At 44.7% G+C, this 27,878-nt stretch overlaps 2 protein-coding genes across 4 annotated transcripts; both read right to left on the reverse strand.

The window, feature by feature from the left end:
- KIAA0930 (KIAA0930 ortholog) lies at window positions 1-27,853 on the reverse strand. 3 transcript variants are annotated; one of them, XM_075275151.1, is made up of 10 exons: window positions 27,607-27,853; window positions 10,084-10,232; window positions 8,161-8,268; window positions 6,865-6,942; window positions 5,236-5,337; window positions 4,999-5,139; window positions 4,256-4,450; window positions 3,836-4,001; window positions 3,358-3,513; window positions 1-2,587 (listed from the first exon to the last, which is right to left on the reverse strand). In XM_075275151.1, exons 1-10 carry the CDS (start codon window positions 27,749-27,751, stop codon window positions 2,547-2,549), a joined length of 1,281 nt encoding a protein of 426 aa, XP_075131252.1. In that variant the 5' UTR covers window positions 27,752-27,853; the 3' UTR covers window positions 1-2,546. The 3 variants fall into 3 exon arrangements, with proteins under 3 accessions (XP_075131252.1, XP_075131251.1, XP_075131250.1); XM_075275150.1 differs by having other exon boundaries at window positions 8,161-8,265; window positions 10,057-10,232; XM_075275149.1 differs by having other exon boundaries at window positions 10,057-10,232.
- On the reverse strand, window positions 13,086-16,401 carry LOC142203998 (uncharacterized). Its single transcript, XM_075275165.1, has 2 exons — window positions 16,302-16,401; window positions 13,086-14,836 (listed from the first exon to the last, which is right to left on the reverse strand). Exon 2 carries the CDS (start codon window positions 14,833-14,835, stop codon window positions 13,987-13,989), a length of 849 nt encoding a protein of 282 aa, XP_075131266.1. The 5' UTR covers window position 14,836; window positions 16,302-16,401; the 3' UTR covers window positions 13,086-13,986.
- Window positions 27,854-27,878: the final 25 nt, after the last annotated feature.

Here is a 27,878-nt window from a genome sequence, read left to right on the forward strand (position 1 = left end):
TGTAAAGCGCTACAGTACCGGGACCGATAGCTCTTCACCCGGGGCACAGATCGGAAAAGCCGATAGTGCGCTGAATTCAGCAGTATAGAGAACTGCCTGTGCCCAAATCGGTGAAAGGTCCTCTTTAAATAAATTACTATTTGGGGAGATCAGAGTGTGATGCCTCTGTTGAGATCTACAATATGTGTGTAAAGTAACAGGGCCACTGAGAAAATTTGAGTCTACTCAATAAACCTCTAGCTGCCACGTCCTTCTCTATGTAACAAAATGGCCGCCCCACTGTCAGTAGTTAAAGGTTCACCTGCCCCAACAGATGCAAACATATAAACCATGTCAGCAGTGTAATGTAATAAGCCAGAGCTATACACAGTGATACATAATACTGAATACATCTGATAATGGTGACAATTACATGCATTATATTAGTCCTTGAAGGGTTTGTGATCGTTGTGACCTTGTCTCAGTTGTTCCTCCTGGAAATGTAAACCTGGACAATTAGACGTTACCATTTCTCTAGTATGACATTATTAGTATTGAGTAGACCGTGTCAGACTATGTAGAGCGCACATTATATGGGGAAAAGGTAACGCCCAGTTGTCAATTTATTCGCACATTTCCAGGCAGAATAACAGAGGTGTAAGTGCAGTGCAGTATTAAGGAAAAAAAAATCCTCATTGGGAATCCATTTATTAAAACAGACAGGACCGGGAGAATCTATTATGGTCATCAGTAGGGACCAGTGAGCTTCTCTCTCACGCCACCCACTGGGTATTAGGGAGTTTAGTCCACATATCAGGCACCAAACTGCTGGAACCTTTATCTTTCAACCTTGATACTGAGGGAAGTTTAGAGAGGACCTTTCATCCTCTAACAGTTGACTCTCATTATTTTGACACAGCTGAATTTTTTTTTTTTTTTTTTTTTTTCTAGCCCCCACCATTCCAGAGAAATCAGTGGTGTTAGTTTTGATGCCAAATATGCTAAACTAAACTCCCTAATGCCCAGTGGATGGTGGGAGCAGAAGCAGGCAAGGAGGGGTGTTACTGGGTAAGGAGGTGTGACTCAGGGCACCAATCAGAGGCAGGCAGTGAGTCACGCCCCCTTTACCAGCTTCTCTCTGACACTACGCACTGGATATTAGGGAGTTTAGTCAGAATATCAGACACCAAAACTAACAGGAATTTGGGGGGCTAGAGAAAAATTTCCAACTATGGTGGCATGGTGAGCTGGAGGTGGTGACAGGTCCTCTAAGAAGATGGCTTCCAAGTGACCCGATACCTCTATGGCAAATCGGACACTTGGGTCCTAAAGATGAAACGGAAGGGGCCAGATTAAACCCACAGCTGCCATCTGATTGGCCCTTAGACGTGTGTATTATGTATATATCAAACCACTGCCATACGCAGATTGTATAACCTAATGCTGAGCAAACAGTGCCCTCTGCTGTAGAAAGCGTGCAGGTGCATTTTTTTTTTTTTTTTTTTTTATTTTGTAGTGATTTCCACTCATCAGGTCTTGGTTTATGTGGGAGGGGTAAAATTGTGGATCAAGTGACATCATGGACAAGGGAAAGGTATTAAAGGGATGGTTAGGAGGGAAACTTTCCCCTTCCAAAGAGTGTCAAAGTAAAGATGGAGCAGTGTCTCGGTGATCGCCTGTGTCATTGGGGCCCTCCTAGGAGTAGCACCACAAGTGGTAAGCAGTGGTAATTACATCTTACCCCTCTCTCTACACAACATGGCGCCATGAAAGGCATCAAATACACAGATATAACGTCCGCACCGTACACACAAGTCACGTTCCCGTCTTTGTCTGTATTCCTCAAGGTACAACAATCACATCGTTAATACATTTATAGAATTTTGTGGGGATTTTTTTTTCGTTTTTCTTTTTAAATTACAAAAAAACAAAGGGTTAAATTTGTCCTTTTGCTCAAATATTTCCCTTTACACACACACGAAAGAAAAAACATATAAAATATGGAACATAAAAAGACCAGACGCAGACATCTGCACGCGTCACACGGCGTGTCCTCGCTCACTCGTAGAACAGGAAGCGAACGAAGACGGCGGAATACCAAGTTAGTCCGTAGCCCTCCAACTCACGGCGTGACATTCATTTGAAACCTCTGACCATAACCGCGCAACGTACACGGACGTGCCTACTGTCCACCCGCGGTAAAAGTAGGTGTAAGAAATCGTTTATAAAGCGTGTGCGTTCCGAAACGCAGCCCCTTTTTTTTTTTTTGTTGAAGTTACAAAGTCCCACCAGACCACTAGATGGCGTAAGCGAGCATACCAAGGGAAGGATGAAAGGGTTAAAAAGAGGCACTTTAGACTGGCTGGTATTTCTTCATGTTTTTTGTTTTTTTTAAATTCCTTTCCTACTAGGAGGCGGGGCTTCTCCCTCGCTCGTCTTTGTTCGCCGCATGTACACTAGGTGGACACTAGGTGGTAGTGTTGTTGTACATGAAACCACTGCAGGTCAGGTAGGCACTATGGCAGTGAAAATTTTCGTTTTCCCAAAGGCGGTGCCAACGTTATCTGCTATGACATCAGGATTGGCTTCTGTCGAACTTCCAAAATATCTACAGGGGGAAACAAAGAAAAGTAGGATTTTCACTTCCATGTTTTCATTCTAGAGCGCTGTAGTATTACCAGCGGTGCGCCGTATTATACCGCCATATTCAGATGGAGGTCCATTAGTCCTCGCTCTAACTAGAAGTTAAAGGGATTTTACCCATCTTTAAAGGGATTGTATAACATAGGTAAACACAGATACTTTCTGCTAGAAATAGCGCCATACTTGTCTACAGGTTGTGTCTAGTATTGCACATCTCCAGTAAAGTTATTGGAGCATTCTGGTCATTTAAATTTGTCCCCCCGCAGGCTAGATAAGCAATAACAATCTCATTTTTGGGGTCTGACCTCAGAGACTTCCACTCATCATGAGGACAAAGACCCACTCCCTTGTGTGAAAGGATCAGTCGGGCATTTCTGGGGGACCACCTATGGGTCAGCCTCCAAAAAAAAGCCTCACAATAGGGGTCCCATATAGCATGAATGAGCAGTCAAACCCTCAGGATAACGTCAGAATACTAGAATACCTCTTTAATGGAGCTGACCTGCAATACCACACACTGCCTGTGGACTAGTGTGGCACTGTGCAGTGGGGACATGTTGTTGCAGCTGGCAAATGGATTCCACAGTCAAGTCATCAGGCTGGCTATGTAAATAATGACGCAGCAGAGCAAAGGACTTTGTGATAGAAGTAGATATTACTTATATCACAATGTCCTCTATATCTAGGTCTTATGACTAAGGTCAGACAGTAAGCCACGTTTGATCCACGACTCACCTGACAAGATGCGCTGCAGTGGCAAAGTGACGTAGGTCAGGTGTGCATAGAGTAGGAAGTTCTCGTCAGTTCTGTTCAGCTTCAGCCACGATCCCACCAAAGATCTCCCCGTCCCCGAGAGCGAGCGCGACCTCAGGTTGGTGACGTTATGCATGTCTGCGGACAAGGTCACAATGGGATAATAGATAACGGGTCTATGCAGCATTTGGGACCTCAAATATCCCTCTGACTGCTCTCCCTGGCAGCAGAAGACCCAAATGTAGGTGTGGTCCTGCTAGATAGGTCGCATGCCCGCCCCATTCACGTCAATAAGAGTGCCAGAGATAGCCAGTATACAGCGACCACCACTCCCATTGAAGAGAATGGCGGTGGGGCGTGTCCAAACAGGATCAGTGGAGGGGGGGGGTCTCACAATAAGCTATGTGCCCTCTAGACTATGACTAGATTGTATAACCCCTTTAAGGAACTGTTCTCATACCTCCCCCATCATCGCTGTCCCGGAAGAATTCCTCGCTGTCATTGGCAGAGTGAGATTTCTTCATTTCAGCGATCCGGTTCCTCGGTACTTTCCTTTTCAGAGATGGAGAGAAGAAGGAAGGACGGTTGTTACGTTCCGGGGTGGGGGGCGTGCTGAAGGAGGTGACCTGGTGGGGACAATCAGAAATATAAATAGAATAAAAGTATCATAAAATCACCAGAAATCTGAGCAAACCTCAAATAAAACCGATAATCCTACATTCCTAATATACTCTGTGCTGCAGTTTCTCACCTTACTGTTAGGCCTCATTTCCTAATCTTTGAAAAGTTTAAGCCCCTCCCATGCTGAGCTGTGTAGACACACCCCTTTAGGCTAACTGTTATAAACCCCACCCCTGCGGAGTTTCATGGTCACACTCACCCGCTCGTGCAGGGGTGACCCAGGGTTGGAGTCCTCCTCAGTGCCGTATGGAGATGTGTCTCCGGTGGACACTCTGCTGACCGCCATCTCCGCGTGTCCTTTGCCTTGTGGCCCCTTCATCCGCACAAACTCCATGTTGTTGTATTTGTAAAAGCCAAACGACATCTTCTGGGCCATCTTTGCCGCCACACTGACCTGGACAAAACACACGTAAGAACCATTGGCACGCAGGAAAATTATGTTCCTTAAAGGTGAACTCAACATCTCGGTATCCCTATAGGCTGCCATAAGGAGGAGCTATGTAAATTAGTTACGCTTAGCTCCTCCTTATTGCCGCTTATAGGAGCCAAACACATTGCTAGTCCACGTGGAATTCAGGACGCCCCTATATGAGCCGGAGTAAAGAACCACTGCAAACAGCTACTCCTGGAATGGGTGCCGTGTAATACCACATGTCCCCAGCAGTGGTCACTGCAGCAAAAAGGACAACCCCTGTAAAGAGTGTCCAAACAGCACCACATCTGTCCAGAGGCCGTGTCTGGTATTGCAGCTCAGCGCCACTGAAGGGAATGTGGCTGAGCTGTAATAACACACACAACCTGATGTGGCGCTCTTTTTGGAATAAGGCAGCCATTTTTTTTTCTAATCTTAGACAACCCCTTTAAATTTACTGAAAACAGGAGTGAATTTATGAGCCCTGTCTTAGTTCTGTTGTCATGTTGACGGTCAAACCCAAGACTTACCCGATTGTCGTAGACTTTCTTAAGAGCCTCGTATCGGATAGACCCCTGGAATATGACTCCCTGAAATGTGTTTGTCTTGTCGCTGGCCACAAGCTCGACACAAACCATCTCCCCCTCCCCTACTGTCATGTCGCTGAACACCTGCAAGATGAATGTGAATACTGTCCATAGTACTCGCTCCAAAACAAGGAACCAAATAATACGTAATACATATATAATATATATCTGCGGCGTCACCTCCTCAAAGTTGTCAATCATGAAGAAGATATTGGGGTAACTGATCTTCGACTCTTCCCCCTTACTGTCCATGGGGTGTTTGCTTGGAGAAGCGAATACTTGCTGAAAGAAAATGTACAGATCAGAGCTGGAGACAAATCCGCTGAACTCCTGGGAGATATAATACCACATAATGTCTATCAGTCTCTTACGGAAACGTCATCATTTGGTGAGAATTTCTGATCGGTGGAGGTGGCAGGTATTGTACGACTATAGATCTGATATTAGTGACTTATTATTAAGAGATGACCATTAAACCCCTTTAAGAATACTTGTGGTAAACTAATGCAATGGTTTCCTGCAGTCTAATGTAAAACTACATATAAACATATCAATTAACAAACATAGCACAGCTACATCCAAATGACTGCGCACTCGGCTCTGCTACTTCTGTAGGACTGCGCAGTCGGCTCTGCTACTTCTGTAGGACTGCGCAGTCGGCTGCTACTTCTGTAGGACTGCGCAGTCGGCTCTGCTACTTCTGTAGGACTGCGCAGTCGGCTGCTACTTCTGTAGGACTGCACACTCGGCTACGCCACTTCTGTAGGACTGCGCACTCGGCTCTGCTACTTCTGTAGGACTGCGCACTCGGCTACGCTACTTGTGTAGGACTGCGCACTCGGCTACGCTACTTGTGTAGGACTGCGCACTCGGCTACGCTACTTCTGTAGGACTGCGCACTCGGCTACGCTACTTGTGTAGGACTGCGCACTCGGCTACGCTACTTGTGCAGGACTGCGCACTCGGCTACGCTACTTGTGTAGGACTGCGCACTCGGCTACGCTACTTCTGTAGGACTGTGCACTCGGCTACGCTACTTCTGTAGGACTGTGCACTCGGCTACGCTACTTCTGTAGGACTGCGCACTCGGCTACGCTACTTCTGTAGGACTGCGCACTCGGCTACGCTACTTCTGTAGGACTGCGCACTCGGCTACTCTACTTGTGTAGGACTGCGCACTTGGCTACGCTACTTGTGTAGGACTGCGCACTCGGCTACGCTACTTCTGTAGGACTGCGCACTCGGCTATACTACTTCTGTAGGACTGCGCACTCGGCTATGCTACTTGTGTAGGACTGCGCACTCGGCTACGCTACTTGTGTAGGACTGCGCACTCGGCTACGCTACTTGTGTAGGACTGCGCACTCGGCCACGCTACTTGTGTAGGACTGCGCACTCGGCTACGCTACTTGTGTAGGACTGCGCACTCGGCTACGCTACTTGTGTAGGACTGCGCACTCGGCTACGCTACTTGTGTAGACTGCACTGCACACTCGGCTACGCTACTTGTGTAGGACTGCGCACTCGGCCACGCTACTTCTGTAGACTGCACTGCACACTCGGCTACGCTACTTGTGTAGGACTGCGCACTCGGCTATGCTACTTGTGTAGGACTGCGCACTCGGCTACGCTACTTCTGTAGACTGCACTGCGCACTCGGCTACGCTACTTCTGTAGACTGCACTGCACACTCGGCTACGCTACTTGTGTAGGACTGCGCACTCGGCTCTGCTACATCCCTATGAATATTAGGGGCTCTACTGCAGTTATTTATGGCTCAGGCAGTATTTCACTAGGCCGCTCACTCACCTGGGATTTCTTCTTATGTATGTGGATGTCCCCAGCCTCAGAACGAGTGCACACTGCGCAGGTCACCATGTAATCCAGCTGCGGAGAGAGACAGCAGCCATTTCTGACACTATATACATCCCTGTAACCTGCAGAGCCTAAAGGGGTTGTCCATCTGGGGGCAGACTTCCCGATCCTGTAGACATCAGCTGTTTGGAGGTGCGTCCGATCCATATACAGCGCACACAGCTGAGCACTTGGCTCCATATAGTGGTCGGCACCAGTACTACAGCTCAGATTTCTTTGACTTCAGTGGGAGCTGCAGTACCAGCATCTGGCCACTATACAAGAAGCGGAGCTATCTGCTTCTGGCTCTGTGCACTGTATAGTAGAGGAACCAGATGCGTCTCCAAACAGTTGGTCTGTGCTGGGGCCGGGTGTTGGCCCTCATTGGTCAGAGCATAGCCCATACATAAAGAAATGACAGACAACCCCTTTAAGCTATAACGGTGGCCAGGTGAGCGAAGCTTTTTTATGTCATGTCTAATCATATCAGTGAAATATCACAGTGACTACACTGGCCACTAGATGGCAGCAGAGCAAGCTCCATACCAGCATCTCACTTTACAAACTACAGTAAAGCCATAACCGGCAGCTTGGATACAGTCCATAGCAGAAGGACAGGCAGATGAGAGAGGTATCTAAGCGAGGATGGTGAGGCCACGGCCTGTCCTGACTACGCTGCCTCTGCAGTAAAGTATAACCTCTTGTGCTGTAAAAAGGACAGGGATATCGGATCTTTTTGATGATTGTGCCCTTTTAGCAGATTATCCCCATTAAAGACGTTAACAAATCTCCTTCCTCTGCACTCCGGGGAATTTCTAGAAAATAGAGATTTCCTGAGCGAATCAGGAACCGAAACCTGAACTGAGTCACAAAGTGCGAGAGTCATCGGCACGAGTGTAACATCTGCTAGGCTAGTGAGAATATGGAGGACGGATGGATCCTATTAGAGTCAATGGGATTGGGAGAGGCGGCCGCACACCTCAGCTCTTTGCCCGTTCCTTATGTTTTTAGGGCACACAGGCCTCTGCCACTCCTCTTTACCCATTGACAACATTTGTGCTTGGCCAAAATAATTGTATTGGGATGAGGGGGGAAGTATCTGTCAACTATTGAATATTTATGGCCACCTTTATTGGAGAAGTTTTCAGCCTCCATAATACTAGATGACCAGGAGAGTTCAGGCTCCCTAAGTCACCATGTACCCCCAAAGACCGAGCGAGGGGAGCACCTACATACAAGTGATGTCCTTACCTTCTGCAAAATAAGGTTCAGGTAGACGCTCTCCTCCCAGTCTATGTCGGGGTCTCCGAGGCCGGGGAGCTTCTTGGAATCCTTTCGATAGACTTCAACATCCACCTGCTGGAACCGACAAAACCTTATGGTGAAGTCAGTGGAAACCAAAGAGCTGACAATTCATAGGATCTGCCAATGAGATGGTGACTATTAGGCCAGGCAGACCCTCCAACCATATCACTTGAATAGGAGCGGTGCTGTACCCAGGGCCCGTCCACTACCAGCTTCCAGCACCTGATCTGTGTGGGGTCTGGGTGTTGGCCCCCCCACACATCACCTACTAATGACTTATCCTGTGGATCGCCAGTATGAAAAATCAATTTGGGAACAGACAACCCCTAGACAGTCTAACAATGTGCCGGATTCATCATCCAGCCTCAGTCACTGTGATAAACCTGGTGTAGTATAAGACTCTCTAGTAAATCTCCGCCATTGTTCTTCGGGATAAAGCAGCCATACATAGCGGATTGTGACTGGAGATTTTTTTTCCCATCTTCTCCTTCTGTCTCAAAAAAAAATAAAAATAAAAAAATATAATAAATAGATTTCAGGCCCTGAAAGGAAATCCATGCAGAGATGGAAAACTTTATACAGATGGCTCTCTGGTACAGATCCGGCTCCTAGCCCTGGACCGCAAGGCATCAGCTCTATGCCATGTGTCACCGGCCGCCCGTCTACCCGGAGGCCACGTAAGTAAGTGGGGACACCCGCTGTACTCAATGCAACGCGTCATCTTTTTTCCTGTGTATTATTTTTTCGTTTTATTAGGTCAGTATTTTTTCTTTTTATATTTTTTCTTATGTTTCTATGTATTTTCTTCTCTCGTATTTTATCATTTGCACAAATTATTATTAGTACAGTGTTACAGCTATAGGTCAGCTTTTTATTTCTATTATATTATATGTCAGTATACAGTATGTTGTAATTACCCTATATACTCGAGTATAAGCCAAGTTTTTCAGCACATTTTTCATGCTCTCCTCGGCTTATGCACAAGTCAGGGTCCACGGAGCACAGAAAACTGGAAGGACCTGGAAGGGGGAGGTTCTTTAGTGCTACTGCTCTGTGATTGGCCACGTGACTGTGATGTCATCAAAGGTCCTGCAGCCACTAGTATGTAACATCTGCAGATAAGGTTGAGTCTTAATCCTAGTAGCTCCGCCCACACCATAGTCCGATCACATGGTCATGACGTCATCAGAGATCCTTTAGCATCTACCCTGCAGATGAGTGGCCAGGATTCATTGTGTCTTATGGAAGATGTCTGTTGTATGGAGGAGGGGAAGCTGCAGTAAAGTGACACACAGGTACCTTCCTTTAGTTACTCTGCCTATTAATGTCAGGCATTTGGGGTTATTAATTTAGTTTCCCACCCCGGCTTATACTCGAGTCAATACGTTTTCCCAGTTTTTTGTGGTAAAATTAGGGGCTTTGGCTTATATTCGGGTCGGCCTATACTCAAGTATATATGGAGCAACAATATGATATATACCTAAAAATCTATAGGCCCTTACTGATTGTCTTGATTTAATTACACCATTATCTATGTGCTGTCCCCCTGTTATTCCTCCTGGAAATGTATGGGGAAGGGTCCTGAACAGACTGACACGGTCTATCCTGATTGGACAATGCCTGAGTGCATAAAAGACACGCCTCCGATATAGAGAATGGTAAAAGTCAGGTAAACATTTCCAGGAGGAATAACAGAAGAACGACGCGATGTAGAGTCCTAAGAAAAGAGGCTTCAGAGTTGTTATTTCACAGAGAAAGCAAAAATTCAGAGACAAGTGAAGAAAGTCAGAAATAATAATAGGTTCAGGCTGGATTTAGGGGAAAGGGGATGTGAACATTTACCCTGCGGGCTACGGCTCGGCTAGTCACCTTTTTTCCTTCACTGCCATCCGTGTTCACGTAAGAAAGTTTCCGTCTCACGTAGAACAACATGTCATCCTGCCGAGGGGCAAATTTCTCCATAAAATAGGTGGAATACATCCATGTCCAAAATACAATGCGGTCATCTTTAAAGCAGCCTGAAAAGACAGAAAAATATATATATATATATATATATATATATATATATATATATATTTATATAATACAGTTTAAATTTTGTCATTTTTATTGTTTAAATTTCTGATTATTATAAATATTTACACAAAAATTGTAAGATTTTTTTTTTTTTCTGCCGTGTGAGGCAACAGAGGTAGCGCCATGCTGACCCCATATAACTCTACATTTATGGCACTCTCTCCATATCAATTCCCATTTCCGGCACTGCAGTCTTCCGTGTCCTAGATTTCTCCTCGCCCTGATTATTAATTTATCAAGCAAGGACAACAGGAAACAATTAGACCCGACTGAACGTCTTCGACACTCTGCAGAGCGCTCAGGGCCGTGTCTGAGAAATCGCCAACTTAAAGGGGGTTTCTGAGGATGGGTTTACATGACGTGTCTCGTAAGGGGGTCCCATTCCCTAAGGATATTGTGGTAGTGCATGAGACCAGAGGTGGCAAGAAAGCACCCACCTCCTCTCATAGTCATGCCCAACTGGGTAAGCAGTCGCTTGATGTAACCACTAGATCACCAGGGACTAAGCACTGTACCACTAGGCCACCATGTCTTATTTTTTAGTTGTACATAGTGGTCCCATTTGGTTTTAAGGATGGAGGAATAGATTCCATATACTTTTTCATAGCCACTCATAGGATCCTGAGGCCAACCAATTCATTGTGTCCAGGATTTATCTACCTGGATTGGTACTGTAGGGGATGGGAAGTGGCAACTCTTCTGCGTGCGACCAGTAGACGGCAGCCAGTATCCACTCATACAGGGGAAAGTAATAAACCAAAACAACAGAAATCTTACATCTCAGAAGTAATGAAAGCTTCTCTTTAAAAAGTCTTCCTAAGGGCCCGTTCCCACAATGTAACGCGTGTCAGAGTGAGCGCTTCAAAACAGAATCCCATTGACTTCAATGGGTTCCGTTTAACGCGTGTAACACATTGAAATCAATGGGTTATAAAGCCTTCCATCGATTTCAATGTGTAGCGCGCGTAAGATGACCCATTGAAGTTAATGGGATTCTGTTTTGAAGCGCTCACTCTGACACGTGTTTACATGTCAGAATGAGCGTCGCGTTACATCGTGGGAACGGGCCCAAACAGGTCCAGTTCTTTAAATCCTAGTCGCTGCTCTCCTGATTCCGGTCCCCGCCATTCCCGAGTAATCAATGCGGATAGTTTTGGTATCTAATATACTACGTAAGCTCTGTACTGTCAGTAGGGTAGAGTCAGGCAGCAGCAGACAAGGAGGTGGGATTCTGAGCTCAGATTCTGGCTGCCTCTGAATCACCCCCCTGCCTGACACCACCCTTCTGACATTACAACTTGCACATCAGGTATCAAAACTATCTGCGCTTGTTGCTCTGGAATGGTGGGGGCACGAGACAAAATCTTCCTGAGCAATCATTGCTGTTAGTTTCACTACATACTATCACAATTATGTCATGTGGGAGGTCCTGAGATACATCAGAAAGACAGGGGCCGCCCACCTGACAATATAGTGCATGAGTGTGCTGAAACTAACACAGAATTACTCAGGAATAGTGGGGACTAGCGGAAAAATTCCAACTGTGCCAGAATCAATTGCGCATCACCTATTAAAGGGGTCTTCGAAATCTCCAGATTACTTCCGACCCATTTTCCAGGCCAAATTATTGCCCCCTCATGTTGCTAAAATCTCTACCCAACACAGCATCTTTAGGTTTGGGCTGAATTTCCCTTTCAAGTGTTAAAATTTTTTTGAAAACCGGCCCAGTTCACCTCCACTGCCAGTCACGATCCAATGGTATTTACTCTTATGTGGATCATCCACAGTCATCCTTCAAAAGGCAATCGAGTTATTTATACCCGTAGAAAACGTGGGACAAATTCCCAAAAATTAATCACAAAATACGGTGAGTAACAGGGGATTTAAGTTTGGCCTATAAATACCAGGAGCTGAGCCTCGGGTCGCTATTAGAATTTGTAGACCCCACAGCGTCATAGTCAGAGCCATCAAGGCCAACTTGTGACTACGCTCTCCCCATCCTGACTGCCCACATCATAGACTTGTGTCTCCTACCCGTAGGATAAGACTTGGCAATTCCTTCCACCATCTGGGAAGAATGAAGAAAATTTATATCGTAGCCCAACGACTCTGAATTTTTTTGGTAAAGTTATCGTGAGACGGGGGAAGTCTTGCAAAGAGAAGTGCCAGATTCGCATTGGTTTATTTGGATATCTTTATGGGTTTTTTTAATGAAAATTTTTGGACCCTTGGGTCCTTTATAAGGTTACGGCATTGTCATATTTTGCATAGCACAGTCCCTAAATAATTTTTGGGGTGTGTATGGACTAGGGAAGTCAGGGAACAATGGTTGGATTTACCAGATCCCTTGGTTTCAGCAATGTCTGACGTGTCTGGACACTCCTGTTCCTTCTACTTGACAAACCAAACCTCCAAGTTAGAATCCATTCACCACCTCCACCATCTTCAGTTCTTTCATCCCTCAACAGGCGCCCTCCACAGATTTCAGAAGCTTTTGGAATTTCGTCTCTAGCTCCCACCATTCCAAAGTAATCAATGCAATTAATTTGGTGGCCCGTGTCGGGATTGGTGGTACAACAAGTGGTGCAACAAATTGGTGGAAGGTCCTTTTCAAGTTGGTCATAAATATGCAATAGGAATATGAATCAGAACAAAAATGAAAACTGTACCTGCCCCCCATCAAACTAGTAAAAGTCTTCTCAAAAAATTCTGTTCTTGAAATGAATTCGTCGAGCACAAAGAGATAACAAAGCAATGACGGGTCATAGAACCAAAAAGTCTTTATTACCGAGCAATCCAAACAAAACCAACAAGCTTTATATATCCTTATCCTACTCCTTAGAGTGATCCACATCAGGCAACGATAGAAATAAGGAACAGTGAACACACAAATATTAATAATACTGGCATTTAATAAGAATTAGAATTTTCAAATCAACCTAGAAAAAATATGTTTTTGAAAAAGTTCAGATTCGACTGATTTAGGAAGCGGCGTAAAGTCAGTCATCGTTCCTTCAAATGGAACAACAACAACAACATCTTGCTACTTCTGTATCTTGCCAAGCCTGAGGCCTAAGGAAAAACTTTCAAAAAGTTTACCGATACTACTGTTATAGTCTACGACAACTGAGACCGAACCATCAGTAGTGGTACTCGTGGCGTAGAGAGCTTCTTCCAGGGGTTCCTCCAACTCCTTCAGTTTAACGTGGACTGTTGAGATCTCACATGGCCACCTTCTAACCGTCTCTGATGATCCTCGAGGTCACCATGATCCGTGATAATAGACTAATCTAACCACCAAACATTACAAACTTATAAATTTTTGAAGAATTTTGGATCTTGGTTTCAAGTCCTGGCTGCACACTAGAGGTAAAAAAAAACCAAAATTTTTTACAACCATCTTATTTATTAGTATGTTAGACATGAAACTACCACAAGGTCTACGGGTCCTCAGGTTACACTCCGTTTTTCAAAACTTAGTAGACACCAAAAAATTGAAATGCTAGATGTTATGATTATTGAAGAAACTTTTTGGAAAACTGGAGCTACTACACTCAATGAATACTTCTTCCAAAATTAAGACAAATTTCCAATATTGGCTCCTGGAGGAAAGGTATAGAGGCCGAGGTACGTGTTGACGTTGGAACAGTCGTAGAGTTAAGATGGTCTCCACTCTCGTCAAAAGTTCAACTTTTCCTAAACCAACATGAAGTACAACCTACCCCGATGTAGCACCATCTTTCGTATTCTACTTGACAAGCTTGCGGTATCGACAGAGGGCATCCTTTGGCATGGCGCCATATCCTCCTGCGGTGCCGGTAAATTTTCCAAGTTACACTGAATACCAATGGAGAAATGTTTGGGACGCAGATTAGCGGAGATTTTTTTGTGCGATTTTCCAAAATAAGGATCGGTGTTAGTACTGCGGTGCACCTGCCGGGAATAATACTCGACCACTCTGCTTGGAGGTTTGGGCGGGGGTAGCCTGATTTTTTTCCTTCTTGCAAATTTAGGCAAGGTGTCTTCAAGGGGAACGTATTTTGGTGAATCGGGCATTATCTCAACTTCCACAGCGTCTGCGGTGACTAGACTGCTCGTACCAAATTCTTGGCCACTAGGAGACATATCTTGGACCTGAGTCTGTACCGCGCCGGCATAATTATGGTCCCTGGCGGCCATTGCTGCCTCTGTTAACATCGCATTCGCACCTCTTTTCGATCTCTTAAGCGACGTATGCTCTTCGACCACGTCTCCCGGAGATTTTTTTTGAGGGAATATGGAAGGGACCGCTCCCTTTTTAAGAAAAAACGAGCGTCCCCTAATCTCGTAGCACTCTTTGCCAAAGTGAAGAGAACACATGCGGTAACTTCCTCGTGGAGCTTCTGCAATTTTTTTACTGAGTTCCTCCATGTCGCCAAAGTCTTGCTTCGTCTGTAGGAGCCACGTCTTCACGTTGTCAAGTTCCGGTGGGAAGGCGTGAAGAACCGGAGCCGGGTCTTTGGTTTTCGAAGAGGAGGTACAGCCGTTAACTATGCAAGAAGGCATCCTAGAAAGATCGTAACAAGGAGGACGGTTGTCAATTCAGTTTCGGAACAAGGCAGATTAAAATTATAGGACATTCGACGAAGTCAGACAATTTTCTGGTGCTCAAGCAAGTTGTACGTTCTTCAAAGGTTCTCGACCACCTTCAGTCCCCCGAACAGGCCATGTATTTAGGATACGGGTGATACATCTATGGTCAACGTATCACGATTCAGAGGTTATCTTTTTGTGATATCGTTGAACCATGACCTGTTGGTGGGAATCGTGGCCTAGAGTCTTTGACGTTGAAGGGGAATCACCACTTAATGGACGTGTGGTTTCAAGAATATGGCTGCATTATTGTGGGCAAAACCACACGCCAATTGACGCTCTACTCAAAAACCATGTTGGGTCCTGACAGCGTGCGGCTGCCACCGAGTAAGGGGTTTATATATACAGGAATAAGTATCACCCAGCGTTCCTGTTTAAAGGGATTATCTTGGATTTAAAAATTATCCCACAGCGCCACACCTATCTGTAGGTGGTGTGTGGTACTGCAGCTCAGTTCCACTGACGTGAATAATGCTGTAATACCAAATGCAACCTGCGGTCAGGTGTGGCGCTGTGGGATAAAAAAAAAAAAAAAAAAACAGCCATGTTTACCAGAAAGTGCACCATCCAACATAGCGGTCACCCAGTCACGAACTAAGCGCACCCAGTGGACATTAAACAGGACTATTCCCTCCCTCCCCCAACGTGTATATGACATGAAGAAGATCTTGTTAACTTTCCACAAGAAAACCTGCACGCAATTTGCAAAATGTGCACATAGATTTATAATGTCTGTTGACCAAGTTCCTACGACTCCCTGGTAAAGGTGCATGCTCGGGGACATGGGTCAGATTAATCCGAGCATGCAGGACTGGAATGGAGGATAAGCAATGGGCAAATATCTGACACCGCTGATCCCAACAGGAACAAAGGATCGAGGATCCTGACAGCAAACATGGGGGGGTGGGGGGGAAATCAGACTGGTCCTATATAGGGTAGTCTATAGGGGAACCTGCTGAAGATTCTCCAACTTGTTTATATAGCGGCACGTGTGCTGCATCTCATGTGACCACGGCTCTAGAGGCTGGGCTAGTGTGCAGGCTGCAGCAGGATGGGAGGAGGCGGGGGAGGAGGGATGAAAGTTGTGAGCTGCCATCTGCAAGGAGATAGGGGGAGGGGGGCTGCAGGGTGTGAGCTGCTAGGGGGGAGGGCGAGCCAGACATGCTGCTCGCTACCTGGATTTTGCACAGTGAACGCCCACAAATCGCTTGTTTTGAATGTTCCAGGGCGACAAAAACACAGCAAGGAAATCCTAAGAAAGCTGCAAGACTAAAGCCAGAGCATCTCATGGTCCTAGAGACTGAAGAATGAGCAGTTAAAGCCGAGGTGCAGCTGGAGTCTTATCACACTCCTAGTCGCTGACTAAGGCTGCTGCTTACCTGCTATGGCTCTCCTTAAGACTTGGCCGCTTCCTAGCTCTGCTGCATCAGGGCACAGAAGGATCAGAGACTGCAGCTCCTCTGCACAGCTCACAGGATGGACCGTAGTCTGAAATCCACCTCCTGTCTCAGGTCTGATGATGTCATCAGGTCAGGCTGCTGTTCTCTTCCTGTCTAGGCTCCTCCCCCCGAGCTGCTGTGTATCGGTCCAGGCTCAGCAGGAAGTCTCCATTACAGCAACCAGACACAGAAGAGTAGGAGCCACTTAAAGGTGTACTTAAAGGGGATGAGTCACCACAGTATATATTCCCCTTGCCTATGGGTAGCGGATAAATTGCATATTGGTGGGGATCTCACCACAATTGTGAAAACAGGATAAGTGTCCGATACGGTCCCCCTAAAGCCCCCCCTGTGAATGGTGCACCAGTGTGCTCGCGACCCATTTACTTCCTTGAGCCCTGCTGGAGATTACAGTCCTGGCAGCCCCATAGAAGTGAATGGAGCACCGGTCGCACGAGGACATTGGTGCACCAGTCACAAGGAGGCTCTAGAGGACATTTCGGTCTCCTGTTGTCCTGATCCTCAGACCCCCAGCGATTGGATACTTAACCAAATAAGTGTCCTTTACTGCAGGGGGTTGCCCCTTTCAGAGCACCGCCTCCTTCAGACTGGAGAGTAAAACACCCCCGTTCTTGTGATTGGTGAGGATCTGCCATCGATCTGCAATTTTTTCTCTATCCTGTGCTCTTTGGTGGGTTATATCAGATTAGGAAAAAAAATAATAAAAAACAGCTTTTTTTTTCCAGCAATAGCGCCACTCTTGTGTACAGGTTGTGTCAGGTGTTACAGTTCAGTCCCAATAATTTAAAGGGATGTTCTCAGACTTTCATGGAGATTACAATGCCGCCATATCAAAGGCGGTCAGGGGTTGCAATAACAGCCAAACGTGCCGTCCTGCGCTTTTCCGCAAGTCCTACACAAGTAATTCGGCCATGTTTGGAGCTTTCCTAAACGCCTGACCTGGGAGGGAAGAGACTACGAGCCCTGTATTCTGTGGCCAATATTCTTCAACCAATCACAGCACGGCTTTCTCTTCTTACATGGCTCTTGGAAAAACACTTTCTAAAAAGTGATGAGGTCGGCGCATTTGATGAATCCTACCCAATGTGAACAGAGGCTAATGTCCAATGCCAGCGGGGCTTTTTTTTTGTTAATGGTCCCAATTCCCATCTCTTCTCCATTTTCCGCTTACTGCGATTAATATTACATAGACTCTTCTACCATCTGTGTCAGACGACAGTAATCTGATCCCAGAACGTATCCAACTTCCCTCAGAAACGGGGGATTTTCAGGTCAGGTCATTAATAGACTATAGCATCAGTAAGGGAAGGAGCAATTTCTAAGTGAGCTTTTTCCCCATGCTTTATAGTGCAGCACTGCTTGTTCAGATTATAAGGCCATATACGTTTCTAAATCACGTACAGCAAATATTCTTCGCAGCAGCCAGTAAATCTATAGTCACAGAGATTTTGCCAACAAATATTTAAAGGGAACCTTCCACCATCAGTTCAAACCCGTTGCATCCTTTAATAGCCCCCGCTCCACTGATTCCAGCACAGTTGGAATTTTTTCTCTAGCCCCTACGGTTCCTGAGCAATCACTGCCTAGGTTCTGTACTGTCTGGTGGGCGGTCCTGAGCTGGAGCAGGTAGTCTAAGACCGCCCACTAGAAACAACATATCCTAATTGGAACATTAGGCATTGAAACCAATTTCAATGATTTCTCAGGAACGGTTGGGGATAGAAACAAAATTCCAACTGCGCCAACAACAGTAGAGCGGAGCCCATCAAAGGATGAAAAGAGCTGGAGTTTGTACAGGTGATGAAAGGTCCCCTCTAAGGATTTGGGCTAATGAGCTGTGTAGCAAGAGCAGCAGAGACAGTATGGTCAGGAATAGAACGTGAATTCTGATGTACCCGCCACTCAATATTCCTTCCACTACAGACACAGTGAAGTGTTCAGCACATCAATAGCTGAGAAAATAATTACCGCGCCTGGAACAAACCATAATTAATGCAAGCCCATATACGGCTGCCATAATAGGTTCATCCTAAAAGACGAAAGACAGACACACGGACAAATCCTTGAAAGGTACACGAGATTTACAATTTAAAAAAATTGATCTGTCAGCTCTCCTCACACGTCTATTGCAGTGAGGTCCCTCTGTTAGTCCTCCTGGAAATGTATAAATTCAACAACAACTGGGTTTCTTATACCCCTGGTCAATGAGGCACACACTCTGAAAACGTCCAATTAGGAACACCGGGGTTGCCCATTGAATCATGCATTTCCAGGAGGAATAACAAGAGGGACCCAGTTGTCACAGTCAAACAATGTCCACATAGTCTCTGTAGGGGACATGCCATGGAGAAACGAACTACCCAGTCATCAATTAAGTCATACATTTCCAGGAGGAATAACAGAGGGACCCCGTTGTGTACTGGAAGTTGTGGTTCAGCTCCATTTATCAATATACAATCTCACCCCAACCCATGTCACAAGTACGAAGGATGATAATCTAATATATCCCATCCCCCAGAGCGCCCTCCTACCCCCCCCTCCACTTCATTTCATCTTCATGAACAATGCCGCTTCCTTCCCGTTTTGCAGCAGATGTTTCATTACAATTCAATATCACTTTATGACTCATTCCAATAAAAAGCAACAGATGAAACGTTCGCAGTGAGCGGAATAGTGAACAGGTGCCATACACATTGTCATCACTCTCATGTACCGATCACCAGGCAACAGGTGACAAGATGCCCGGAACGGGGCCGAGAGCGAAAAACCAAATAACCCCGGGATAGGAGACAGATCACCGGCAGAGGCGCAGACTCCTCCAATATCCTATGGAGCATTGTTGGTTAAGCACCATACGGTAGTTTTATTAGACCAGTGTCTGGCAGGATTATGTGGATGCTGCGGTGCTATTATATGAGCAGTGTATTGCGGTATTATAGGAGTCTGGTATGGTGGCATGAACTGAGCCCGGTTACGGTGGTATCATTCATGCACTGTATGATGGCTTTATTTGAGCACAGAATGGGGACATTATGTGAGCCCTATATAGTAGCAGTATTCCATTACAATATGGTATTATTATATTAACCATTATTTGAGCAATGTGTGGTACCATTATATGGAAAATATATGAAGGGATTATTTGAGCCCCATAACCTAGTATTACTTGAGCATTGTATAGCGCCATTATCTGAGCACTCTATGGTGGTGGAGACTATATGGAGGTATTATTTGTGGCCTATATGGTGGTATTGTGCATTGAATAGTGGCATTGTTTGAGTAGTATTATTTGATAACGGAGGCATTACTTGAGCAATATATGGTGTTATTATCTGAGCACTATATAGTACCATTATATAGACAATATATGGAGGTATTATCTGAGCACTATATAGTACCATATGGACAATATATGGTGATATTATTTGAGCACTGTAGGTTACCATTATATAGACAATATATGGAAGCATTATCTGAGCACTATATGGTGGTATTATTTGAGCACTATATAGTACCATTATATAGACAATATATGGTGATATTATCAGAGCACTATATGGTCCCATTATAGAGACAATATACGGAGGTATTATCTGAGCACTATATGGTCCCATTATAGAGACAATATACGGAGGTATAATCTGAGCACTATATAGTTCCATTATATAGACAATATACAGAGGTATTATTTGAGCACTATATGGTAGTATTATTTGAGCATTATATGGTGGTATTATTTGAGTACTGTTTTGTACTGGTATTTTTGCACTACTTTTTATACTACATTGTAACTGAACATTTTTATAGTTTTTCCTTTCACCCCGTGACCCTTCAGATCATCAACAAAGAGGGGCCCAATGACTATTTTTCCAATGTCAGCCCCACGGACTGGCAGAGCCACCCACATAACCTCTCCCATCTGTGCCCCATGTGTCAGGACTCTGCTGCGCCCACCACATTACTCCTATACCCAACCAGCAAACGCCATCTTGTGTTACCCAGAGTGGAGGAGGGGAACATTAAAGGATGGATACAGGAGAAGAAATACAAAGTTACAGATGTAGCAGAGCTAAGTGCGTCATGTGACAGGTAAAGTGAGCGACAATCTCGGCTCTGCTACATCTGTGTAAATAAACACACAGAAGTGATGATGCGAATTGAACAGTCCGGCATGCGCCATCTTACTGTGCTGTAAGGGTTAACAGATACATGCTATAGTGTTTGATGAGCGCCGCTGCCCCCTCCCCAATATGTCGGTCCCTGGCGACTTTCAAAGCTTTAAAGCATAATAAGATGGAATTGTAATACAATGCATTATTCAACACGCCGCGGCTCCATCTGCTGTATAATATAAGGACGGATTATGTGCAGTACACTGGTGCACCCACAGGTGGCGCCACACTCATAACCACAGGGCACTCAATGCAACATCCACTTGGGCCACGTTCACACAAAACTTATATTTTCCACTTGTTGTGACGCGACGGCCTGTTACAAAACAAATGCTCAATTCAGACATGTTGGGAATACAGCTGCAGTGTAAAGCATGGAGGGGGCACCGAGAAGTCAGAAACCTCAGTATCCGAAGCTGGAGTCACTGATCGCAGCAAAGCTAAAAAGCAGACACTCAAGAAAATGGGGTTCCTCCATAGTATTGCTTTACCAGTAGGGGGCGCTGTGAGGAAAGTAAAATCCAAGATGGAGAAGAAGTGAAATGAATGGAAGTGATAGAAACATTTCAAGAACAAATTCACAGCAAATAACTAAGAAACGCCGTCCATCAAATGTAACCGGAGTGTCTGCTGGAAGCGAAAGCAGCTATTTATAGCAGTGAAAACACACGAGACGGCAATAAATTCATCCGCACACCCCGAGGATGGAAATCAGAATCTGTGCTGAAGGAAAACAAATAACTGTAATAGTTCTCACAAACCCTCGAGAGCTCGCTCAGATTTCTACATAATGTCTCCCCTGTATCACACCACAGTCCTGGGCAATACATCCCGTATTATACTCCAGAGCTGCGCTCACTATTCTGCTGGTGCAGTCACTGTGTACATACATTACATTACTTATCCCGTATTATACTCCAGAGCTGCGCTCACTATTCTGCTGGTACAGTCACTGTGTACATACATTACTTATCCTGTATTATACTCCAGAGCTGCGCTCACTATTCTGCTGGTACAGTCACTGTGTACATACATTACATTACTTATCCTGTATTATACTCCAGAGCTGCACTCACTATTCTGCTGGTACAGTCACTGTGTACATACATTACTTATCCTGTATTATACTCCAGAGCTGCGCTCACTACTCTGCTGGTACAGTCACTGTGTACATACATTACATTACTTATCCTGTATTATACTCCAGAGCTGCGCTCACTATTCTGCTGGTGCAGTCACTGTGTACATACAGTACATTACATTACTTATCCTGTATTATACTCCAGAGCTGCGCTCACTATTCTGCTGGTGCAGTCACTGTGTACATACATTACATTACTTATCCTGTATTATACTGCAGAGCTGCACTCACTATTCTGCTGGTACAGTCACTGTGTACATACATTACATTACTTATCCTGTATTATACTCCAGAGCTGCGCTCACTATTCTGCTGGTACAGTCACTGTGTACATACATTACATTACTTATCCTGTATTATACTGCAGAGCTGCGCTCACTATTCTGCTGGTACAGTCACTGTGTACATACATTACATTACTTATCCTGTATTATACTCTAGAGCTGCGCTCACTATTCTGCTGGTACAGTCACTGTGTACATACATTACATTACTTATCCTGTATTATACCCCAGAGCTGCACTCACTATTCTGCTGGTACAGTCACTGTGTACATACATTACATGACTTACCCTGTATTATACTCCAGAGCTGCGCTCACTATTCTGCTGGTACAGTCACTGTGTACATACATTACATTACTTATCCTGTATTACACTCCAGAGCTGCACTCACTATTCTGCTGGTACAGTCACTGTGTACATACATTACATTACTTATCCTGTATTACACTCCAGAGCTGCACTCACTATTCTGCTGGTACAGTCACTGTGTACATACATTACATTACTTATCCTGTATTATACTCCAGAGCTGCGCTCACTATTCTGCTGGTACAGTCACTGTGTACATACATTACTTATCCTGTACTGTTTGTGAGCAGCTACGCTCAGGAACCAAGTGGCTGACAATCTGTTCCATCTTCATTCTTGCACTGGATTCTTCATGGAAGCTTAAAGTCCAGAACACAAATATAAGACACTGACATACTTTGGCCTCACAAACACATCCCCCCCCCCCCCCATGCTTTGTGTGTACACAGTGTAACATTTTGAAACTTCCATGTGACTTGTGTCACTTCAATGTGAGACAATTTTCCATCTTTGCATTCAGCTGCATAAACAGTGTAGTGGAGATAATACAAAGTAAACACTCGGGGTAAGTGCGATACGATACAGGAGATTACACAATGGAGTGCGACACCGTATTAACCCTTCTGAGGAACTGATCTCCTCATAGGGAGGTGGCCGCAGAACCGCATGACCTAGTATAGGACTGGGAGGCTCAAGGAGAGATGTCCATGTACTGTATCATACTTCAGAGCTGTACTCACTGTTCTGCTGGTGTAGTCACTGTATACCTACACTACATGTACACAGTGACTACAGAATAGTGAGCGCAGCTCTGGAGTATAATACAGGATAAGTAATGTAATGTATGTACACAGTGACTGTACCAGCAGAATAGTGAGCGCAGCTCTGGAGTATAATACAGGATAAGTAATGTAATGTATGTACACAGTGACTGCACCAGCAGAATAGTGAGCGCAGCTCTGGAGTATAATACAGGATAAGTAATGTAATGTATATACACAGTGACTGTACCAGCAGAATAGTGAGCGCAGCTCTGGAGTATAATACAGGATAAGTAATGTAATGTATGTACACAGTGACTGCACCAGCAGAATAGTGAGCGCAGCTCTGGAGTATAATACAGGATAAGTAATGTAATGTATGTACACAGTGACTGCACCAGCAGAATAGTGAGCACAGCTCTGGAGTATAATACAGGATAAGTAATGTAATGTATGTACACAGTGACTGCACCAGCAGAATAGTGAGCGCAGCTCTGGAGTATAATACAGGATAAGTAAGGTAATGTATGTACACAGTGACTGCACCAGCAGAATAGTGAGCGCAGCTCTGGAGTATAATACAGGATAAGTAATGTAATGTATGTACACAGTGACTGCACCAGCAGAATAGTGAGCGCAGCTCTGGAGTATAATACAGGATAAGTAATGTAATGTATGTACACAGTGACTGCACCAGCAGAATAGTGAGTGCAGCTCTGGAGTATAATACAGGATAAGTAATGTATGTACACAGTGACTGCACCAGCAGAATAGTGAGCGCAGCTCTGGAGTATAATACAGGATACGTAATGTAATGTATGTACACAGTGACTGCACCAGCAGAATAGTGAGCGCAGCTCTGGAGTATAATACAGGATAAGTAATGTAATGTATGTACACAGTGACTGCACCAGCAGAATAGTGAGCGCAGCTCTGGAGTATAATACAGGATAAGTAATGTAATGTATGTACACAGTGACTGTACCAGCAGAATAGTGAGCGCAGCTCTGGGGTATAATACAGGATAAGTAATGTAATGTATGTACACAGTGACTGCACCAGCAGAATAGTGAGCGCAGCTCTGGAGTATAATACAGGATAAGTAATGTAATGTATGTACACAGTGACTGTACCAGCAGAATAGTGAGCGCAGCTCTGGAGTATAATACAGGATAAGTAATGTAATGTATGTACACAGTGACTGTACTAGCAGAATAGTGAGCGCAGCTCTGGAGTATAATACAGGAGAAGTAATGTATATACACAGTGACTGCACCAGCAGAATAGTGAGCGCAGCTCTGGGGTATAATACAGGAGAATAATGACTCAATTTTGGGGATTAACATACAATAAATACAATCTATTCACTGTAACATCTTCTGAGCTTTGTAATAAATTACCACAACGATCAGGCAGGTCACACATATATTTGGGGGGGGGGGGGGTACAATTGGCAGGGTAAAGTGGTCTTTGTCCTGGTAAACAGACACAAGTAGGTGCAGGAGGAGATTACACAGAAAGGTTCAGAGCAGGGAAATGAGGAACTGAGATTATTGTTACGGTAACAGATAGGAATATGTAAATCTTATGAAGCCCCTCCCCCCATATAACAATAATGTCTATTTACTCCCTTTTTATTTTAAAAACTTAGGTAAATTCCATTATCAATGTTCTATCAGAGATTGGTAGAACTAGAATGTACCATCTTGTGTGATAGGCGGGGGGGGTCAGGCCATGATCACATTGGTGATCAGACAACCTCATCTACTATGTAACTATGTAAGAAAGCGACAAGTCACTCTGCTCAGTCATCGGCTACCTGAGTGGCCACCAAACACGCCTAGCAGGGAACACAGAAAATCAGCTATTTTTGGACCTCCTGACATTTATAGGTGGACTTTCCCTTTAATTAATAAGAGAGGATAAAAAGGTGATTGGAAAGGTCATCGGCTCTGAAAATCGGATTATTAGGGGAGGTGGCGACTTCTGTCAAACATCAGGTGACCTGGTAAACCAACATGGACGCTGCAGCTTAACCCCTCACACCTTAAAAGTTGTAAGGGGGTCACTCTATGGGTACATGGCACTGACTTGCCAAAGACCGGTCATATTTACGGTGGTTATCCCCCTCTTAGTCCATATGGATATCATAGCGCCCCCTACTAGTCAGAGCTCAGACCTGCTAAGCAAAGCAGCCCCCCACTTTGGCAGAGTCAGTCCGGCCGCCCCCCATAATACTAGATTTCCCCTTTGACCAGCCAAACGTTACCGGACCCCATCAGCAGGTCATTGGGGGTTCAAAGGTCCAAACTTGCGGTGATCAGCTGACCACATACTTCGCTTCTAATACGATTTCCCGCAGATTTACATCCGTATACCGCCTACCATCGGCCGCCCACCCTGCGCTATTATACGCTGCCGGCCCTTTAAATGACATCATATTAATTTCCCTTTCCTCACCACAGACAAAGATCTTCCCCGCGCATATCTGATGTAATATCAGCGATGGCCGCATTTAACCATTACGGCCTGGACGTCTCTTAAAGGGACCCTGCACTTAAAGTCATCCCCTAATAATAATAGGGTCACACTATAGGATGAGCTACATGTGACACGTATGGATGTAAATCTGGAGGGCTGGCAGTATTGGGGGGGGGGGGGGGGGGGAGTCTAGTGAACTTATCCATTACAGAAGACTACAGACCGACGGACGGCTGATAACAGAGGACAACAGAGCGAACCTCACTGAGACGCAAATGGCCTAGGACTAGACTTTAGGGCTGGGGTCCCTATAAACATATCAGGGGCCCCATAATCATTACCGATGACATCACACAACCGAGGAAACCGTCTGATATCAGAATGTGAGACTGAGAGATCTAATAATATAGGGGGGGGGGGAGGGGGGCGAGGACGACGACACTCCCCGGAGAGGGGACAGATTGGAGTCAGCAGCACCATGTGTCACCACCAGTGCTTTGTTCACAGATAGGAAACCATCAGAAAGGAGACAGAACAGAGAGGAGTCACAAATCACAATATCAATAGGAGAGCGCAGAGTCCAGGAATACTGATAGTATACAGGGAGCCAATAGACAAGGTATATAAGAGAGCAGGAGAGTATACAGGAGAGTATAGAATAGGAAGAATATACAGTCCTGTATAGAGGGGGAGTATAGAATAGGAGTGATATTGAAATTGTATAAGAATATAATATATAAACTACTATTGTATAATACTAATTGTATAAATTGTAAGAATCTCATGTAAAGTGAATATATAATAATACAGACTTTAATCACATACAACAATCAGTATCAGTATAAAATGTAACAAAATAAATCAGATATAACAATCCGACGTGATGTCCCGTATACAGAGATATACAGAGGAGTCATATATAGTAATAGTAATGGGATATAGAAGTGTAACAATATAACAGCGAGGAACAGAACGTGTGTGGTATATAATAGTAATACAGAAGATATATACATACACATATATATACACACACACACACGTATATATAACCCCGGCCATATTATTGGACCCAAACACGTTCAGAAACCCAACAATAAAAAAACCCTCAAATCCCACCAGTGACATCTCCGTATATAGAAGACCCCGGACCCCTATAGGACACCAGAACAGATCCCCCATATACCCCCCAGCACTGGACCCCCTCACCATAGTCACAGGATACAAGGACACAACACCTACATTCCAACACACTCCCATATAACCCTCATGGGAATTACATTTTTGAAAAAAAATATAACTGTTCCTTTTTCCCCCCTTCTTTTTATTTCTTTATTGCACTTTTTTTTTTTTTTTTTTTATTACATTTTGGACGTGTATTTTATTTTTTGAAATTTTTTGTTACTTTTTATTTAAATTTTTGTTCTAATTTTTTTACGCTTTCTTTTTTGTTGCATTATTTATTGTTTTGTTCTCTTCTAATATTTGCTTTTTTTTAACATTTGACAATTTATTTTATTCTCATTTTTTGGAGGATTTTTCTAATTCTTGTCTTTTTTAAATTTTTACCGTTGTATAATTTTTATTTACATTTGGTCCAAGTTTTTTTTTTTTCATTTAATTTATGGAAATAGTTTTTTGCTTTTTATTTATTAAAATTTTTCTCATACTTTTTTGGTTAAGTTTTTAAATTTTTTCACTATTATTTATTTTCGGTTTCTTTGGCTCAAAATATTTTTAACTCTATAACGTTCAGGTCAGAAAAATAACAATCGCCACCATAAATCCAAATTTTCGCCCGGATTCTTCGCTGTGGCGGACGTGAGTTGTCTATGTTCGGCGTAACACTACGGCGTATATTTTGTTACCCGTCGGACATCCGATACGTCAATGATGTGATTGGAGGCCGGGTCGTAAATTTTTCCAAAATTTTGAGGAATTGGAATTATTGTCACTGAGACGGCGATTGTTTCTTACGGATATGGCGATGGCTGGCAGGGGTCAGGGTCTGCACATAGGGTTCCATCTCCCCCTCAGGACCCCTCCCCAGTCACCTGTCCCCCCGTAGCATCCACTCACCCAGGCCGCTGATCTCCTGGCGGATATTGAGGCGGTTCCTCTCGTCCACTATGGCTGAGATCATCTGCTGGAGGGAGCGGTCCAGACCCCCGTTCTCCTCCTCTCTCTTCCCCGCCCGGCTGTGAGTCTTTACCGCGGCCATCATCCCCCCGGAGCCGCCGGCGCTCCTCTCATGTCACTGCGCCCGCTCCTCAGTGACTCCCTTTCAGTGACACAGACCCCCAGTCAGGCGACACTTCCGTCTCCCATAGCGGATCAGCTGGGAGCTTCCT

Source organism: Leptodactylus fuscus, chromosome 5 (assembly GCF_031893055.1).
Source record: "Leptodactylus fuscus isolate aLepFus1 chromosome 5, aLepFus1.hap2, whole genome shotgun sequence".
NCBI classification, from domain to species: domain Eukaryota; kingdom Metazoa; phylum Chordata; class Amphibia; order Anura; family Leptodactylidae; genus Leptodactylus; species Leptodactylus fuscus.

What these genes read in the sequence shown, in the direction of transcription:
- LOC142203998 (XM_075275165.1), bottom strand. Translation starts at nt 14,835, where the DNA reads ATGCCTTCTTGCATAGTTAACGGCTGTACCTCCTCTTCGAAAACCAAA.
- KIAA0930 (XM_075275149.1), bottom strand. Translation starts at nt 27,751, where the DNA reads ATGATGGCCGCGGTAAAGACTCACAGCCGGGCGGGGAAGAGAGAGGAG. An exon ending in TACATAAGAAGAAATCCCAG is followed by an intron (nt 5,338 to 6,864) that starts GTGAGTGAGCGG and finishes ATTTTCTTTCAG; the next exon opens with CAAGTATTCGCTTCTCCAAG. An exon ending in AGAAAGTCTACGACAATCGG is followed by an intron (nt 4,451 to 4,998) that starts GTAAGTCTTGGG and finishes TGTTTTGTCCAG; the next exon opens with GTCAGTGTGGCGGCAAAGAT.